Source organism: Diadema setosum, chromosome 2 (genome assembly GCF_964275005.1).
Source record: "Diadema setosum chromosome 2, eeDiaSeto1, whole genome shotgun sequence".
NCBI classification, from domain to species: domain Eukaryota; kingdom Metazoa; phylum Echinodermata; class Echinoidea; order Diadematoida; family Diadematidae; genus Diadema; species Diadema setosum.
The window spans coordinates 27,750,123-27,767,407 of NC_092686.1; the positions used below are offsets into that span (position 1 = coordinate 27,750,123).

The window sequence follows — 17,285 nt, forward strand, 5'->3', positions numbered from 1 at the left end:
GTGGATATATAATATATATACTTATATATATGGGTGTGTGTGTGTGTTCAAAGTAGAAAAGTAGACAAGGAGAATGAGGAAGTATATTATGACAACAACCATATAATTACAGATAGGTGATAATATTGATAGTCTTAAAGAAGAAATTCACTCCAAATGTTATCAAGAGGAAAAAATCCCTTCAAAACAGTGCAAAAATGATCAAAATCGGATAAGAAATAAGGAAATGTAACATTTTGAAATTTCACAATTTTTCGGAAAACCAATCGTTATGAATATTCAAATCATCAAGTTGATGATGTCATGATCTCACAATTTCCTGTTCATTTCATATAAAGAAATGACAGAAATCGCATATTTCAGCTGTACAAATGAAAAACTTGCCCAAACCAAAAAAGAACAAATGTTAACTCTGATATATTTCAGTGTGGAAATATGCTTTTACCTGTAGTAATAAAAAAATAACACCCCCCGAATTTCATATATAACATACATGAAAAATTGTGAGGGCGTAACAGCATCAACTAGCTCATTAGAATATTAATAAGGATTGGTCAAGAAATATTTTCCAAAGAAATGTGAAATCTTAAAATCGTTTTTTGTCTTTTTGAAATGTTCTGTGTGGATTTTTTCTCTTTCTTTTAGAGTTTATTTATTTTTGGATGGATTTCCTCTTTAATGGTGTGTAGCAAATATGATGATATAGCGATGATAATAGTGATGGTAATCATGATAATCAAAGCTATGATATATCATCAATCAAATTATCATCATAATAAGAGGGAGAGTAAGAACATGATAAAATAGAACACAGGAAATTATGGAGAAACACAGAGGGACATCCGAATTAGAGGAGAAAGAAAAAGAAGAATGGAGTTGTTATATGGAAAAAAAAAACCCGCACATCCTGCAAAGGAAATCTGCTTAAGTGTCACTTTCAGTCACTTTAGTATGAATTGAAGTCACATAATTATATTCGTGATATTTAGATTCCTTGTATATCGGAGACTCCATAGTAATAGGGGACTCTACGTGTACATAAACCTTCCAGAGACCATGTGTAACGCATCACACATTCTACGTATGGAAACATACGTGAATTTAAATCCGATGTCAGAAGAGTAACTTCAGACTGAAAAAAAAATACATAAATTTCTATATACATGTATACTAGTATATAAAAATCTACTACAGTATATAGTGTATAGTAAACGCAGCTAGCCAGCTGATACGGCGCGACGGTGCCATTCAGTTGACAGCAGGTGCATGAGATGCATACTGTACGGTTGTCGGGGCAACCATATCGTGGCGAAAACGCTTCCCACTTGGTATTTGGTATGTATGGGAGCTCGAGAGCAACATTTCCGAACAATATGCCTTAAGTTTATTGGAGTTTTACAGACAATTACACTCCAAGACTTCGAATGTGTTGTCATGTTTTGTTTCATGTGAATTGATAGAAAGTTTCGGATGAGAGAGCTAAAGTTTCGCCCCCGTAAATACGGCAAATAACATAACAGTCCCATGTATTAAGAACAATGTAAGGTAAACCGTTGGCGTTTTATGTAAAAGTTTAGTTGAAAGAAACGTTTGACTTGAAGCTTTGGCATAGACGTCTAGTACTAATAACAGAAGCTCTAGACAGCAGTCCATTGCATTTTCTTTCTGTGTGCCAAGACGCTTGCAAGATATTCCCCATCGTAATCAAAGTGCATGAGAATTTATTGGAATTTATTGGAATGTGTGTAGGACTAGAACTCTTCTCTGGTTGCTGTAGCACTAGCAGTGCCATGCCAAGTCAGTACGAAGTACAGTCCCCATTCCAGTACAGACTACAGTAACTAGACCCTCTGGCTCTAACAATGTTAGGCCTAAAACTGAAGCAGAGTTTTCTCTAGAATATAATTTATAAAGGTGTCTGAATTAACCTTGTAATGCTTGAGTTCTTACTTTGCCCAAGCACATACAATAGGCTAAGAAGAAGGCTGCCAGTTGCTATTTTTCCTAATGGTAATGTTCCTATATATTGTTAGTTAGAGCTCTCTGAATGATTCAACAAGGTACGGTAGTTCTATTACAATTCAACCATATTCAGTGATTTCGTGAAGTGTACCATTTGTTTTCAATATCCACAATATTACATTACCTGGATTCTATGTTTACTTTGCTGTCAACTTGAAATTTTATGTAATTCAGTCGGTTTGAAATAATGGCAAATTATAAACTAAGGATTGCAACTAATTGTAAATCTATTTTGAATATTAATTGAATATTAATTACAAAGTATAGTAAGTCTACTACTCATCGACCACCTATCTTAAGATTGACCACCCTTGCGCAATGCCAATGGCTTTCTTGCGTATAAAATCAAAAGTATGCATGGGACGGGGTGCGGCACGCTGGAACATTCGAACATGCATACAAATCAAGAGAAATTAGGGGGATACATGTGTACAAGTAAATAACCTGAGGAAACAGAAGGAAAAATAATTGAAGAATGCACATGATATTGTTAACACGTATTTGCCCATTTATATGCTCTTCAATGGGAAACGGGCGGTCAATTAAAATGATGAGCTTGCGCCGGTGTTCAGTAAAAAATGTCACTCGTGTTTGTCACCGAGAATTCCGCGGGTATGGTACGAGTCAACAATATGAGCGGGGGATATGAATCTGCGGTATTTTCTGCCTTGAATGGAATGAAATTTAGGTGAAAGTGAGAGATATTTTCTAAGATACAAGGTGTTTAATCAAAAAGTGGTTGATGAGTAGTAGGTCCAACTATACAACATCAACTCTTTCTAGGATTCACTACTAGTTTACTAAGCTTAGCCTTTTAGTTGTTTATTAATGCTACTTATTCATTTTGTTGTTGTCGTTGTCATTCAACAGGGACTTCTTCACCAGTGATGAAGAATTCATGATAGGAGGACAAAATTATGTTATTTAATTCTATTCCATGAGATATCAAGGATTTAAGTATTGACATGGCACGGGAACTTGAAAACGGAACAGATGAAACCTTGCCAATGGATTCAGATGCCAAAAATGGGAAGAAAAAGAAGAAAAACAAGACTAAGGAAAAACAGAAAGATCGACCGGAAAGTGCAGACAGCTGGGCAGACTTTGGTCTGCGGAGACTCTTTAACCCCCAGAGCACTGAATTCCTTCCCATGGAAGAGCAACTGAAGCTATACAAGCACCGAGATCTGTCAGCAACCAAAAAGTTCTCCCTGGCAGCGAGGGTATTTGGTCATCCTAGAATTAGGAAGCGCATCTATGTTGCCCCCAAGATGGGAGATGGGACTGGTGTGGAAAGGCATGTAGGCACTCAGAGGGCCACAGCAGAGCTTAGGCCCCAGGGGGATGGGAGGCCCAGGCTGGAACCCATTGGTGCCCAAGGGACTGTCTTGACGAGGAGGGACAAGGAGATCATGCATGACATGGAGGTAAGTGTGATATGAAATACACTGTACACAGTGTACTTAACGCAAATCCTGTCTTCCCCAAGAAGTAGAAAAGGTAGTCATTCTCCCTGAATATTTGATGACTGGTCAGTTCTCCTTCAGTTTGTTCGTACATTGTTATTGCAACAGACAAAGGGCACTAATTGCATTTATAATTACTCTATCCGTCAAACATCAGCAATTGATGCTTTTCAACCTAGAAAAGCACTCTGAGAGTGCAGACCTCCGCCAAGCAGCTACTTTCCACCGATGATCTTGCTCTTCCCAAAGAGATTTTTCTCTTCTCCACCACTGGGGAAAAGCTCTTTGGGCTCTTACAAAGAGATCAGTGATTTCCACCCATAGGTATTCTGCTGAAAAATTGCCTGATTTCCCAATATAGAAGCCTTAGCTGCGTCATAAACCCTCAGCTGCACGGTGCGCCTCGCGTAGCAGGAACTGCGTAGAGCACGCACTTTAGCGGGCGTTTGAAAACCTCAAAAATGCGCAGCTTGAACTCCCAAGTTCATTGACCCTACCTGTCAAAATATCAAAAATCCTTCATAAATTCCCCCCAAAATTATTGGATCACTACCAAAATTTAATCATTTGTTACTTCTGTCATTCTCAACCTTTCCTGTAAGTTTCATCCAAAGCCGTTCACTACTTTTTGAGCTATTTTGCACACGGACAAACAAACAAACCAACGGTAATGAAAACATAACCTCCTCCCTTGGCGGAGGTAAATATTTGCCTCCAATATTTCATTGAGAAAAAGAATGTTTGTGTAGAGTTCTCTTATAAGAGATTCAAATCCATGTTGAAAAAGAATAATAAACTTGATGCCCAGAGTCTTTCTATACTTCTGTCTCTATTTCTCTCTTTATATCTTTGATCTGTTCCTGGATTTGATATGAAATGTACATTCTGAATAATACAAGCCTCTCTCCATGAGTGTGTGTATGTGTGTGAGTTTGTGTCTGTTTAAATGCAATTAAGTGGCATACAATAGTTTTTTTGGGTTTTTTTTTTTCTCATAGGCGTAATCAATTCGTCATCATAGCTCTTTGTTAGTGGGCCCTTCACACAAGCTTCTCAGTGCTCCATAGATGTCCATACCACTTATTCTTGAATAGATGGCATGCTCTTGTTTGTGTGTGCTTTTGTATTCATTTCTGTTTTTCTTTTCATCATGTTTTTCTGTGAAAGGCAAAATATGCTGAACTTAACTGAACTGAATACTAGTACTTGTAAAATACAATGTAGCTATTAAAGAAGTTCAGTCTCCTGCAGAATGGAAAGAGGTTTATAAGTACTGTACATTGTTTTATGTGTTTATTATGTTATGTGTATTCATGCAGACAAGATTTTAATCTATCTTTATATATAAGTATATTTACCAGTAAAAGAAAAACAGTACCCAGAAGCTGTACCATTTCTAACAAGAAAAATAAAAACTTATAAATAAATCAACCTGTCCAGTGTCAGTCATTTTCATTTTCTTGTGCTGTTTCGAGAGCTTTTTTATTACCATCATGCACACGGATGTTTTTATATCTAAATTTCAGCCACATCCTTCTCTGCTGTCAAAACACAAATTCAAACACTGTGCCTCATCTTTCTCTAGGTGCAAGAGAGGATGACGGAATACAAGAGCTGGCTGCACGACAGGATGGCTCTAAGAGCTGGCCTGGAGTCCATGGGCCTCAAAGAGTCCTGGTTGAAGGCCAAGCCTAACCTTACATCTCTGGAGCAAAGGGTCCTGGCACAGCTGCAAGAAGCTCGGCGTACAGCCGAAGCTCTCAAGGTATGCACTTGGGTTTTGACGGTGAAACTCTCAAACTTATTAAATTATTGTTATTTTCAATGCCATAATATTATAACGTTTGCAATAATGATGACCATGATGGTGATAATGATGATACTACTTATTAATCTTCATAAAACTATATTCAATTAAGATTTATTCATTTAGTCTATGTGCTAAAAAATATCATCACTGTTTATTGCTTTGTGTTAAAATATAAAAGGCAACTAGTGGTTCAGTCAACATTGAATAGGCAGGGAGTCCAATTATATGTCTTGATTTATGTCTGGTTAGGATTTCTGCTAGATTAATCAATATTCAAAATATAAAGTTCAATGATTGAATCATTGTGTAATGTAATTACGAGTGTACTTTGTTGATACTTTCTTCTTCTTTTTTGTAACAAGCTGAAATTGTTTATTCAAAATGAAGGGAAATGATAAAAGAAAAAACTAAACCTTATATATCATTCGCCCCTATTCTTTTAATATTGTTGAAAAAGTAAATCACATGAAGTGATGCTCATTGTAGCATGAAATCAGATATCACCAAGCAAGTGATGATTATACCTTCAAAGTGCTTTTGCTTGCACTCCATTGCTAGATAATTATTATGTGTATTTCTTAAACCATTATTATTGTTTGCCTTTGCTCTAGCTTGAAACAGCGATTAAGACTCTCCCTGTACCCGAGGTATATGCCAACCATTGCTATTAACATGTACTTGCATGCTTTGCATGGAGCATACATAGCTGCCATACAATAGTTTCTACACTTTCTGTTTCTTCATTCCTCTCAGTGATGTTTTCCAAACTTTAACACAACACCATGTTCATTCCCCTGTCTTCCATGCATGATGAATTGCTCCAATCTATCAATTACCAATTGTTGTGTGTATACTGTCTCTTTCTGTTCTCCAAATATATAGCTGTTTGGTAGAGACCAAGGACATTTAAAAAAAGTAGTGGTTGTACAATTACTTTTCATAGCTGGTAGTTTCCTTCTGCTGTAGATGATCATCTAGCTTCCTGTTACAGGAATTAGTTATTTGATTTCGATCATAAAATGTGTCCTTCTGTTTACAGAATTTTCCTGTATTTTGTGATTCTACTGTTGTAACAACAAGGACTAGTGCTCTTGTCTAGACTTGTGTGTTCTGAGTATGCTTGTATTTCTGTCTTGACTTTGGCTTCAAAATCTAGACAATTTTGCATCAAAATGATTGCATGGCTGCAAGTAATGTGTTGTCATGTTGAAATCCTCGTCTATGCGTCCTTGACTACGATACTGAAAAATAATGTAGCATGGCATTAACACCTCTGTGCTATACCACATCTGTTTGATTTAGCATTATAGAAGTTTGTATCTTTCTTCTAACATGTGCCTTTGAAAATGTTCCTCTTTCTAATCTCCTGGTTTAAAACAAAAACAAAACAAAAACTGTCGTTTGAAATTGTGGTTGAACTGTTCTATTTCTGGGAGGAAAAGGAATAAATGCTGTGTTATTGAATACATTTTAATGCAAACAAAAATTTATTCAACTGCTCGAGTGGTAAAATGAAATGGACGTGAAGATGGTCTCTTTGATATGAAACAGTTAGGCACGCCAGTTTCTGCAACAGTGAATATTTCCATTTTGATGTCTTGATGATTGATGTAATTTTGGAAGTGGCATGATAACAATAATACCATTTTACCAACAAATTTATTCAGTAAACCATGTGATTCCAAGTAAAGTTCTCATTTTTCACAAGTACTTCTTGTGATATGAAATTTGAACGCATAGTTTGTCTTTTGATAATTGAGATGAAAGCCTTAACTTTTGTACATTTATGAATTTCAATCTCCTTTGTTTGATAGGCTGTTTTAAAGATTGTACTAAAAGTTTTAGTGCAACGTACGTATGAAAGAAATATATTAATCTTCTTCCAGTTAGACTGAGAAGAAATATCAAGCTGCTAGCCCTCTATAAATTACATTGCTATCCAGAGCATTACTAGTAAAATGTTTGCACCGGTTATCTGTGCCTCAAAACTACAGCCTAGGTGATGGAAAGAAATAGATCAGAATTATTGGCTTTAGTATTTTCAACCATCTTTTCACTTTCAATGGCGATTTCACCCTCTACCCCCAAATATTATGCTTGTTTGTTGGGAAGGAACAGAATTAGCAAAAACTTAATCTTAGTAATGCTTCCTGCCTCTTGATTAAGGTCATCATGAATACTTTCAGAACCATGACATTGAATGCTATATATTCCACATGAATCATACTCACAATCATGCCATTTGATGGACATCAGCTATTCTCTTTCTTTTTAAAAAAAAATCTTTTTTTTTTTGTGTCAGGTTGCATGCTTAACATTATCTTTTCCATCCGTTAATATTAAGAGGAAACATATATTGTAGAACATACTTTATTCCATGTTGCCTTGCACAATTAGATTGTCCTGTGATACTGCAGAGTACATCAAACTTACTCATAATTCATTGATACTGAGACAGCCTGGATGAGTAGTTACATAGCCAAATCATTAATGTTTGTTTGTTTGTTTTTTAAAGGTTTGGCAGTTTTGGTAATTTATCCCAGGAGCTACATATGTAGTTGTGTTTTTTGTTTTGTGATTTCGTCAACAAATACACAGCCAGGAAATGCCTTTATACCACATTTTGAATTAAAACTTCATTCATGGGACAAACTCATTATAGGGAAGTAAACCTTCATGTGAAAAATTTGTTTCTGATGAGTTAAATTCAATAGCAATGTGTATAATCACCAAAAGGTTGTAGCAGTTATTGCCATTTGAATGTTAGAACCAAAACTGTAGAAAGCAATGTTTGTAGCAGTTATTGCCATTTGAATGTTAGAACCAAAACTGTAGAAAGCAATGTTTGGAGTGAGTGGCTCGAAAGATTCATCATGGTAGCAATACCTTGTCATCACAAGTACAACAATTACACTGTATATTCTTCCTTTTGTTTTGTTCATGACTTGAAATTGATATATGATATTTTCATGATATGCATTCCACATGAGCCTATCATTTCAGCAGTATTACATCATGACACATCATCCACAACAAAGAGTATTGATAAACCCCAGATCAAGGGAAAATGTGTGTGTAGGGCTTTATGGGCAAAATGAAGAAATACTTAGTAACAAGTAAGATAAAGAAACAGTTACGTTCATGTTGGCCAAAGTATACCACTTGTCCATCAATACTTGTCATAAACACTGCACAAGTCTAAATGTGACGATAAAGTATCAATGTGTGCAGCACTCTGAGCAATACAAAACCTTGTAGTTGAATGTATTCCCCAGAATGTATCCTCTCCATGTCAAGTCATGCATTCAAAGATCTAATTGTCCAATGATTGGTGCATCCCTAGCTGAAGATGAAGGAGAAGAAGCCAGTGAAGATGAAGAAGGAAGCAAAGACGGATGAAGATGAGCTAAAACCACAGCCGGAAGGGATGACAATCCTGGCCGACTACCTATCCACCAACAAGGTCAGACTCCTGGACCTCTTCAAGCGGGCCGACAAGGACAAGAGCTGGGCCATCACCCGGGAGGAGTTCAGAAAAGTCATCAAAGAGGTGAGAGCACTGCTGCGATTAGAACACTGGTGAAAATTTTAGGTCTCTCTCTGCCTAACTATTTCTATTCAACTCTCTCTCTTTCCCTCTCACTTTTTGTAATCCGAGGGTAGAATATACAAATGTTTATGTTAATTGGAAAGAAAGAAGTAAGCAAACGTTGAGATGGATTACAAGATCAGAGCAGGGATGTAACGGCATGAGATCCTGATAGTAAAGCAACAGCAGAAATGCATATCCCTCAAAAGGAAACTTATTTTAAAGACAATGCTGTAAATCTATGTTAATTGTAGAATGTTGTGTATGTGAGTATAGTCAGTCAGTTTAAAAACTTGAACATGATGAACCCTTTAAAACATATGAGAGTAATGGCAAATCAATCCTGGTCAGTCTGTATCTATGCAAAGTACTAAAACAACCAAAATATTGAGACTGGAGAAAAAAAAAACTGAAGTGAGACTCTGCTTCCCTTAATCTGTTGCTGTGCCAGGCCAAGATTCCACTCTCGGATGAGCTGCTCAATGAGATGATGGATACGCTGGATGAAGATGACAACCTGGAGGTTGACTACCGGGAGTTTGTGCAGGGCATGGAGCGCTACCAGCTGGTGGAACGGAAGAGGAAGATCATAGGTGGGTGGGTTGAAACGGGTGAAGGCCCCAACAACTCTCACATACTCTCATGATCTGTAAGAAACAGAAATAAAATCACTGCATCTGGACTTACTGTTCAATTCTGAGAATGGTTTCAGGTTCAATCCTGGACACTTTATCAGCTCGGACAAGCTGATGGAGCATCCAGGATCCAAAATGAAACCATTCTTAGAATTAATCAGTAAGTCTAGATGCAGTGATTAAATATTTTTTGCTTAATTGAATGTTACCTGGATGAATCAGAACTTAATCAATTGACTCTCATGATTGTTTAACAAGTCAAATAAATGTTTCACTTAATGAGTAGAATTATTTTCAATAGGAAATGTTAATATACGCAGTGTGTGATCCCTCTACCCTTTCTTTAATGATACAGAGGAGCGAAGGAAGAGTGAAATGAAGGCGCGCTCCTCGCCAGTGGTTGAGGCTACAGCAGTCCCGCCCAGCCTCACCACGGTCAAGGAGTCAGCCTCCACCCCTGCCCTCTCCTCGGAGGTATCCCAGGAGCCAAGGGAGGGGGCCACGCCCGACTCCCTAGCATCCCTGCTAGAGATCCCAAAGATGGACATCACAGAGAGGAGGGCGTTAACCCCAGATGACATGATCATCAAGAGGAAGAGGGAGCGTTATCAGGCGGCAAATGTGAGTTATCTTTGGGATTGTGTTTTTATTATACCCCCGCCAAACGAAGTTTGAAGGGGGTATATAGGAATCAGCGGACGGTCGGGCGGTCGGGCGGTCGGTCGGTCGGGCGGGCGGGCGGTCGGTCGGGCGGTCGGGCGGTCGGTCCGTTGCAAATCTTGCGTCGCGAACTACTTCCTCAGTTTTCAACCGATTCCCATAAAACTTGGCACAGATGTGTGCCTTGGGTTGTAGATGTGCAAGACGTATTTTTTGACAGTACCCAAGAATACGTTGCCATGGTAACGGCATATTATGGGCAAAAATGGGTACAAATCTTGCGTCGCGAACTCCTCCCACAGTTTTTAATCAATTTTTATGAAATTAGGTACAGATGTTCATCTGAATATGTTAATGTGCAAGACACATATTTCCGCAGTGGCAAAAAGTGCGTTGCCGTGGTAACGGCATGTTATTGGTAAAATATAGGGCAAAATGCTTCATGGCAAAACTGCTTCATCAGTGTTCTTCCAATTCTCATGGAATTCATATTGAATGTTTGTCTTAGGATATAGGTCAGCATGACACATTTCTTGACAGTGACAAAAAGTATGTTGCCATGGTAACAGCTCACAAATTATGAGCCAAAATGATGGAAAATTTTGTGTTGCAAACTACTTCCTCAGTTTTTGCCCAATTTCCATGAAACTTGGTACAGATGTGTGCCTTTGGTTGTAGATGTGCAAGACGCATTTTTCGACAGTACCCGAAAGTACGTTGCCATGGTAACGGCATATTAATGGCAGAAGATCAAGGAAAGATCTTGCGGATTTAACTACTTCCTCAGTTTTTTGACCAAAGCTTATGAAATGTTGTTTTGACCAAAGCTTATGAAATGTTGTTTGGCGGGGGTATAACCAGTCGCTGTAGCGACATTTCTAGTTTGCTTTGCTTTTGAAATAGACTGAAGAGCCATAGACTTGGCAATGCTCTTGCTGTGCAGAACTATGTGGGACTTTGACTTTCTTGTATTTCAGAAATGTGGCATAATACACGTAGCATGAGTTTACATTGAGTGTTTTCTTTGTGATATAATGCTCAATGAGATGTTTATTTTCCGTGATATGCATCAATGACATGCCAAATTTTGTGTTCAGGAGGTCAGAAATGTCCTTGAGATGATGGCAATAATATAAGGAGACAAAAATATATGTATAAAAAAAAAAGTTTTGCATGATACATAATACTGTTACATGAGGTAGAAAGAGAGACTAAAAAAGCTGCTTTTGTATCTACAAGTACCAACACTTGCTGGTCACCCACACATCATGGAGAGATAATTCAGTTTTGTGGAGATGCTCAATCTTAAAAGAGGTGTATAACAGTCAGTGATAACAGTAGAGTTGTGTGGAAAGATCTTGGTGTGAGGTGCTTGAAGTAAAAAGAAAAAAGTATATATTATATGCATGCAAATCATTTACTGCAAATCGCCAGTCCTAGTGTAATTCTAAAAGCAATTTTCAGCAAAAATGATAATGATCAATAAACTATTCATTCATTCATTCATTCATTCATGCAAACTTTACGATGTGCCTCTGAATTCCACTCTTTGTGTGATCCCAATTCTGCAGCCGGAGAGGCAAGGCAGACTCCCTCGCACGATTCAGAGTCCGATCAAGACGGGGAACAAGGCCATTGACATGCACAGCCAGCCCTCCACCCTGGGTGGCGAACTGGCTGTGGAGATCCATGACTACAGGGCAGCCCGACTGGCCGAGTACCACGCCATCTGTAGGCTGTGTGAGGAGAGGGAGATACCACTCACTCCCAAGCTTCTTGAAAGAGGTAGCACTTCTCTTACTGCTCCTAGAAATGTAGCATGCAATGCATTTTCCTAATTTATGCAGCAGTTTGCTGTGATACATATCATGGTGTGGTAATATGCTTCAAGTACAATATCTGTTTTGGCGTTTATTATGATGTCTCATTAGTTTTGATGTAGTATGTTTGGTATGCATAAACATCAGCAGCTTGTAATATCAATTGCATAGCATTTAATGAGTATAACCCATTGTGATTTGAAATCTCCACAATGTCACACAATACATTACCTGAAATAACTTCACTATGACATGACACGTACATAAATGAAGGAAGCATCTGACTCGACATGTAGGAATGAGTTTTGAATGTAATTTAGTTATATTCAATTTTTTTTTTTTTCAAAAGACAATTAATCAATCGGGTATGTCATTGAAATAATGTACATAGAAGAAAACAAAGCATAACTTGATCATCATGTATATTCCCATAAATAATATTCATTAGGCACATCATGAAGAATACCAGTTGATTTCTTCTCATTTCCCTTTTCTCTCTTTTATAATTTGTGATTATGTAAAAAAACAAGTGCCTTTTGCCAATTCAAATTAGTGAATGATCAAAATTCTAGCGCTTGAAATTCATTCCAGTGACTGAATAATGTACAGCTAATGGAAACAAAGTCTGATGTGCAGATTACTCGGGTCTTTTCATTTTTGTGTGTGTTTCACATCATCACCATCTCTGGATTCTAGCTCTCCTGCATCCTGGTGATAAGAGAGTGACCCAGCTCAAGAGGCGACTCCGACAGCCAGGTACCCACACCATGTCCAACAAGTTTGCAGAGCCACCAAAGCCTCCAGACTCACCTGTGGAGTATCATGACATGGAGAAAGTGGTTGTCACCAAATCAGGTGGGCTGTCCCTTCCTCGCTTCTACAGCTGATACAAATTCAAACCTCCCACCCATTCTGAATTTGGAGGAAAGAATCTGAATTTTGACCATTCCCAGTTCTTGTTTCAGTAGGAGTTTCCTATTTTTCATGGTAATTATATTACACACTCCTATGGGAACTGCTCTTTCTTTCCTACTTCTGAGCCAAATCATCCCTATTTTTCAGTCAGAAAGGTTGAGAGGTGTGCAAATTTTATGACTTGCCTACCATATATCTTAGGGTATGATGAAGACACTTTGCTCTCTCTCTTGCTAATGGATGCAAGTGAGATTTTTATGAGGTCCAGTGTAAACCAGTGGATGCCTACAACAAGTGTATGCAAGAAAAAAAGCAGCGTGAACAAGAAACAATTCTCACATTTGGCATTTCATGATGTAAAAATACTGGTTAGTTCTGCTACTACTTTCAAACTCACTTCATTCTTATTCTTAGTGTAGAAACTAGTTGATACCAGACTATATATCAGAACTGTGTTTCGCTCGGTCATGCTCTATCATATCTGGCCATCTTAAGTCAAGCAAGTACAATTTTTTCTAATCATTTAAAGCCTAATTTTGTTCTCTCTAATATCTTATACCCATTCTTGTGGATGTATGCAACTGCAGACAATCATGATAGACCTCATAAACATCCCCTTGGCCCTCTCTGTGTTGTGTAGGTGAGGTGTTGGTGGACTCCAAGCATGTGTACCCCAAGAAACAAGATGTCTTCCCCAAGCCAGAGATGCAGAACCTGTCCAGTGGCAAGGCCTTCATCTCCAGGAAGATTGACTGCTGGATGTCGTTTGAGGAGTATGACAAGCTTACCAAGTAAGTCCTCACTGGGTGATGAGGAATTGGGAGTAAAGTATGATGTGCCATGTTGGTTGCTATAGAGGCAAAAACTATCTCTTTTAATTGATAAGGAGGATGGAGGATCAGGTGGTGTCACGAAAAGACATAAGGGTATGAATCGCACATCAAATCATTTCTTATGGCATTTTTTAGGAATGGTAGCATTTCATGTTGATACTTTTTTAAAGGTAAAAGCCCTTCCATTAAAAAAAAAGAAAAAAAAAATCATTGTTAGATGTTGCTTGTGGTCATGAAAGGAATTCCAAGACAATTTGAAAAAAAAAAAGCAAAAAAACAATGAACATGCAAAGAAATTTAATCTCCAACCATGTCTGGTATCTCATCACTCAGTTTGTGGCTGCAATATTTATCCGATTAATCATTATCGTCATATAGCGCCTTAAAGAGAACCTTGCCACAAGTTGCAAATTCCAGTACAGAATGCCATCTAGATTGGGAGGCTTTTGTGAACAAGGCTAAAACTTGAGAATGAGGACAACTGTAAACATTACACTGTAGTTTTCCTACGGGAAATCTATGTTTATGATGTCTTTAAAGAAAATTGCCAGAAAGCACCATACTGTATTAAAGCATATCTTTTTGAAATGAAATAGGAGGCATATTGGATTGCCCTTTCTTTTGTTGTAACTTGTTACCACATTGGTGCAAGAAATTCCAGGGTCAACTCTCAGTGTGTTGACATGTCTATTCCCTTCCTTTGCAGGCATCTAAAGAAGCGGTACATCAGCCTCGAGAACGTGCCAGAGCATGATGTCTTCTGGCCAGGCTTCCTGCTGGACAAAATCCAGCTCTACATGCCGGAGACCAGATCCACAGAGGGCATCCAGAGCCACGCCCTGTTCCAGCCCACTGCGGTGCGGGCCAAGCGGTCCAACCCGGGCTACAACAATGACATCTCCTACTGGCTGGTCAGCGACAACAACTACCTCAAGAGTGGTGGCATTGAGGAGCGCAAGGTGTACAACATTGACTGGAAGTGAAGGGATTATGACGACCTCCACACTGCAATGGAGGCCTATTACTCATTGATGGCACAATGCAGACTCTGGGTGTTCAAGCCATCACGTTACAAGAGTCTCCTATCTCATAATGACTATCAATTCAGCTTTTGGGTCATTTTGTGGATTGAATTATCATAGCTGAGCAGATCTGCTCAATTATTTATTGGAATGTGGTCACTTTGCAGCATATTTCTCCATAAAAGCATCATGCAGGAATGATGTCCTCAAGAACTGATATGTGACAGTGAGTGCCTCAAGTCATCTTTCTCTGAGTAAAGGCACATGTTGGAGTAACCACTTTATTGCTGCAAAGATTTGATGAAACTGTACTAGTTTGCATTGTTCAAATATGTGAGAAAATATCTTCAATAAAAAAATGAATAGAAACAAAAAACAAAAATGAAAACCTATGCACTGAAGTTGCTCCACAATATTTGAAAATCTGCCCAGGATATTGGTTTGTTGGTTTAGGAGCCATATCTATGCCAAACAAGAGCCATTTTATCTTGCCTGAAAAGCTCGTCTATAGAAACCAAGAGCGTAGAAGGTATTCCAAAAAGTTACTTTATCTGCAAAACTGTGCAGCAATGTAGAACTAATGCCAGTTCATTTTGAATTTTGCCAGTTCATTTCGACTTGCGCGAGTTTACAAGGAACCACCATAAGTTGTGGTAATTTGGTTCCTTGCAGGTAGAAGATAGCACTGGGAGTGAAATGTGTTTTGAAATAAAAGGAATCATGAAACACAATATTTCAACTTTACAGATGTTTTGTGTAGCATCTGTGAAGTCACACATTCTGTGTGATTCACTGTCTCGTGTAGAGCTTCTTTAAGATAATAAAGACAAAAAAAGAAAATATTTTAACCATTTTGTACATGTTGGATGTACAGTATATTTATATTTTCTGTTTTGCCTTATGTACATATGTAACAAATATATGGATATATTTTATGGTATATACCTAGTAGTAAGAATAGATAATCATTGTCAATGTATATGTGTATACAAAGAAATTATATAACAGTGTATTTAACACATGCATCCTGCTCCTAGACTTGAAGATAACTCGAGGCAAAGTGGTCTCTCTGTCTTCCTTCACGACTACTACTAAATATCTATTTTGAACCATACTGGCATTAATGCCCTTTAAGCCAGTGGATTTATGTCTTCTATTTCTGCTTCCAAGCACTGATATGCAATTACTGAATTTGTAAGGCCGCACAGTTTTTCCTTGTCGCTGATGAGAGAGCCTTTTCCATTTCTTATCTGCCTATTGTGGGATGAAGATTGCTATTTCAAAATGATACACTGAATAGGAATATTCAGAGAGCTTTTTTTTTTTTTTTTCCAAATGCTCATAAACTGCATATGCACACACAAACACACAGACCATGGTCATACCTATTCTGTATTTATCCAACGTCCAAGCAATTTTTCTTAGTCAAGCTATGTCAGACCAAAGAACATGCTTTGACTTGTAAGCCAAACATACATACAGTTCGACCTCGATTATCCGGCCTCCTTTTATCCGGAAATCTCTATTATCCGGAGGCATTCACGCAGTGAAGGACTTTTTTTTGTCATCCAAAAATGTAGAAAAAACAGTGACTTTCATGGATCTATTTCACTAATTTCATAAGATGTGCATGATAGGTTTCTCAATATCTAATGAGGTAAAACATGTATGATTTTCACATAAAGCTGTACTTTATTTTTGTGAAGAAGGGACTACAATTTTGCGCAGGCTAGCATAGATTACACCACCGTTGCGGGGTACGCTACCTGCCTAGCTGCCAGTGCAATAGGACGGCAGCTTGGACGGCAGCTATATACGTTAACATTGTGTCTCCCATATCCGGCCAATTCGCTTATCCGGATGAGCGCCGGTCCCGACATGGCCGGATAATCGAGGTCGAACTGTACTGGTAGATGTACATGTATTTTCAGCACGTCTTGACTTTACTGCAGTAGTGACTGAGATTTATCCGTGTGATGTCATCTTCAGTGAGGTTGACTATATGCCTCTGCGAAAAGAATGAAATGTATTCTCGTATCAGATTTTGTGGTAAGCTCGACACTATTTGCTCAATATCTCTACATGTCTGCCTGAAAATGTATCATGTTGGTATGGACTGCCTTTGCTAATTCAAACATTTGAGATAAAAAACAAACAACAATAAATATAAAAAACAGTTGCTAATTTCCAACTGTTCTACACAAATTTTTGTGTTTATGTACACTTGTTTTTATTGTACTTCAATTTTAAAATCGCATACAACAGGAATGATTGTGCTTGGGCCAAGCACTTCACCCACGTGTCGAGTACCTACTTGGTCAACAATACCTTCAGCTACGCATAACGCCTTATTTTGTGTGTGCGTGAAATTGTTTCAGAAATACTGTTGTCTAATTCACTAACGTCTTTCATTATATGTTCTTGCTGTCCAAAGCCTTATGTATGTGATTCTTGTGACTCCCAAAGTGCATGTAATAAAACCAAAGTTTTACAATAATGCTCAGTGTGTTATG

The 17,285-nt window shown here is 38.1% G+C and overlaps 1 protein-coding gene across 1 annotated transcript; it reads left to right on the top strand.

The window, feature by feature from the left end:
- Positions 1 to 1,304: 1,304 nt before the first annotated feature.
- LOC140246250 (EF-hand calcium-binding domain-containing protein 12-like) lies at positions 1,305 to 17,249 on the top strand. The gene is made up of 10 exons (XM_072325706.1): positions 1,305 to 1,335; positions 2,893 to 3,449; positions 5,074 to 5,253; positions 8,642 to 8,848; positions 9,339 to 9,480; positions 9,878 to 10,143; positions 11,754 to 11,967; positions 12,699 to 12,857; positions 13,558 to 13,708; positions 14,457 to 17,249. The coding sequence occupies exons 2-10, from the start codon at positions 2,988 to 2,990 to the stop codon at positions 14,731 to 14,733; spliced, it is 2,058 nt and encodes a 685-aa protein (XP_072181807.1). The 5' UTR covers positions 1,305 to 1,335; positions 2,893 to 2,987; the 3' UTR covers positions 14,734 to 17,249.
- Positions 17,250 to 17,285: the final 36 nt, after the last annotated feature.

Coding starts and splice junctions, on each gene's coding strand:
- LOC140246250 (XM_072325706.1), top strand. CDS start 2,988: ATGGCACGGGAACTTGAAAACGGAACAGATGAAACCTTGCCAATGGAT. Junction 3,450..5,073: donor AGATCATGCATGACATGGAG/GTAAGTGTGATA, acceptor ATCTTTCTCTAG/GTGCAAGAGAGGATGACGGA. Junction 13,709..14,456: donor GAGTATGACAAGCTTACCAA/GTAAGTCCTCAC, acceptor CTTCCTTTGCAG/GCATCTAAAGAAGCGGTACA.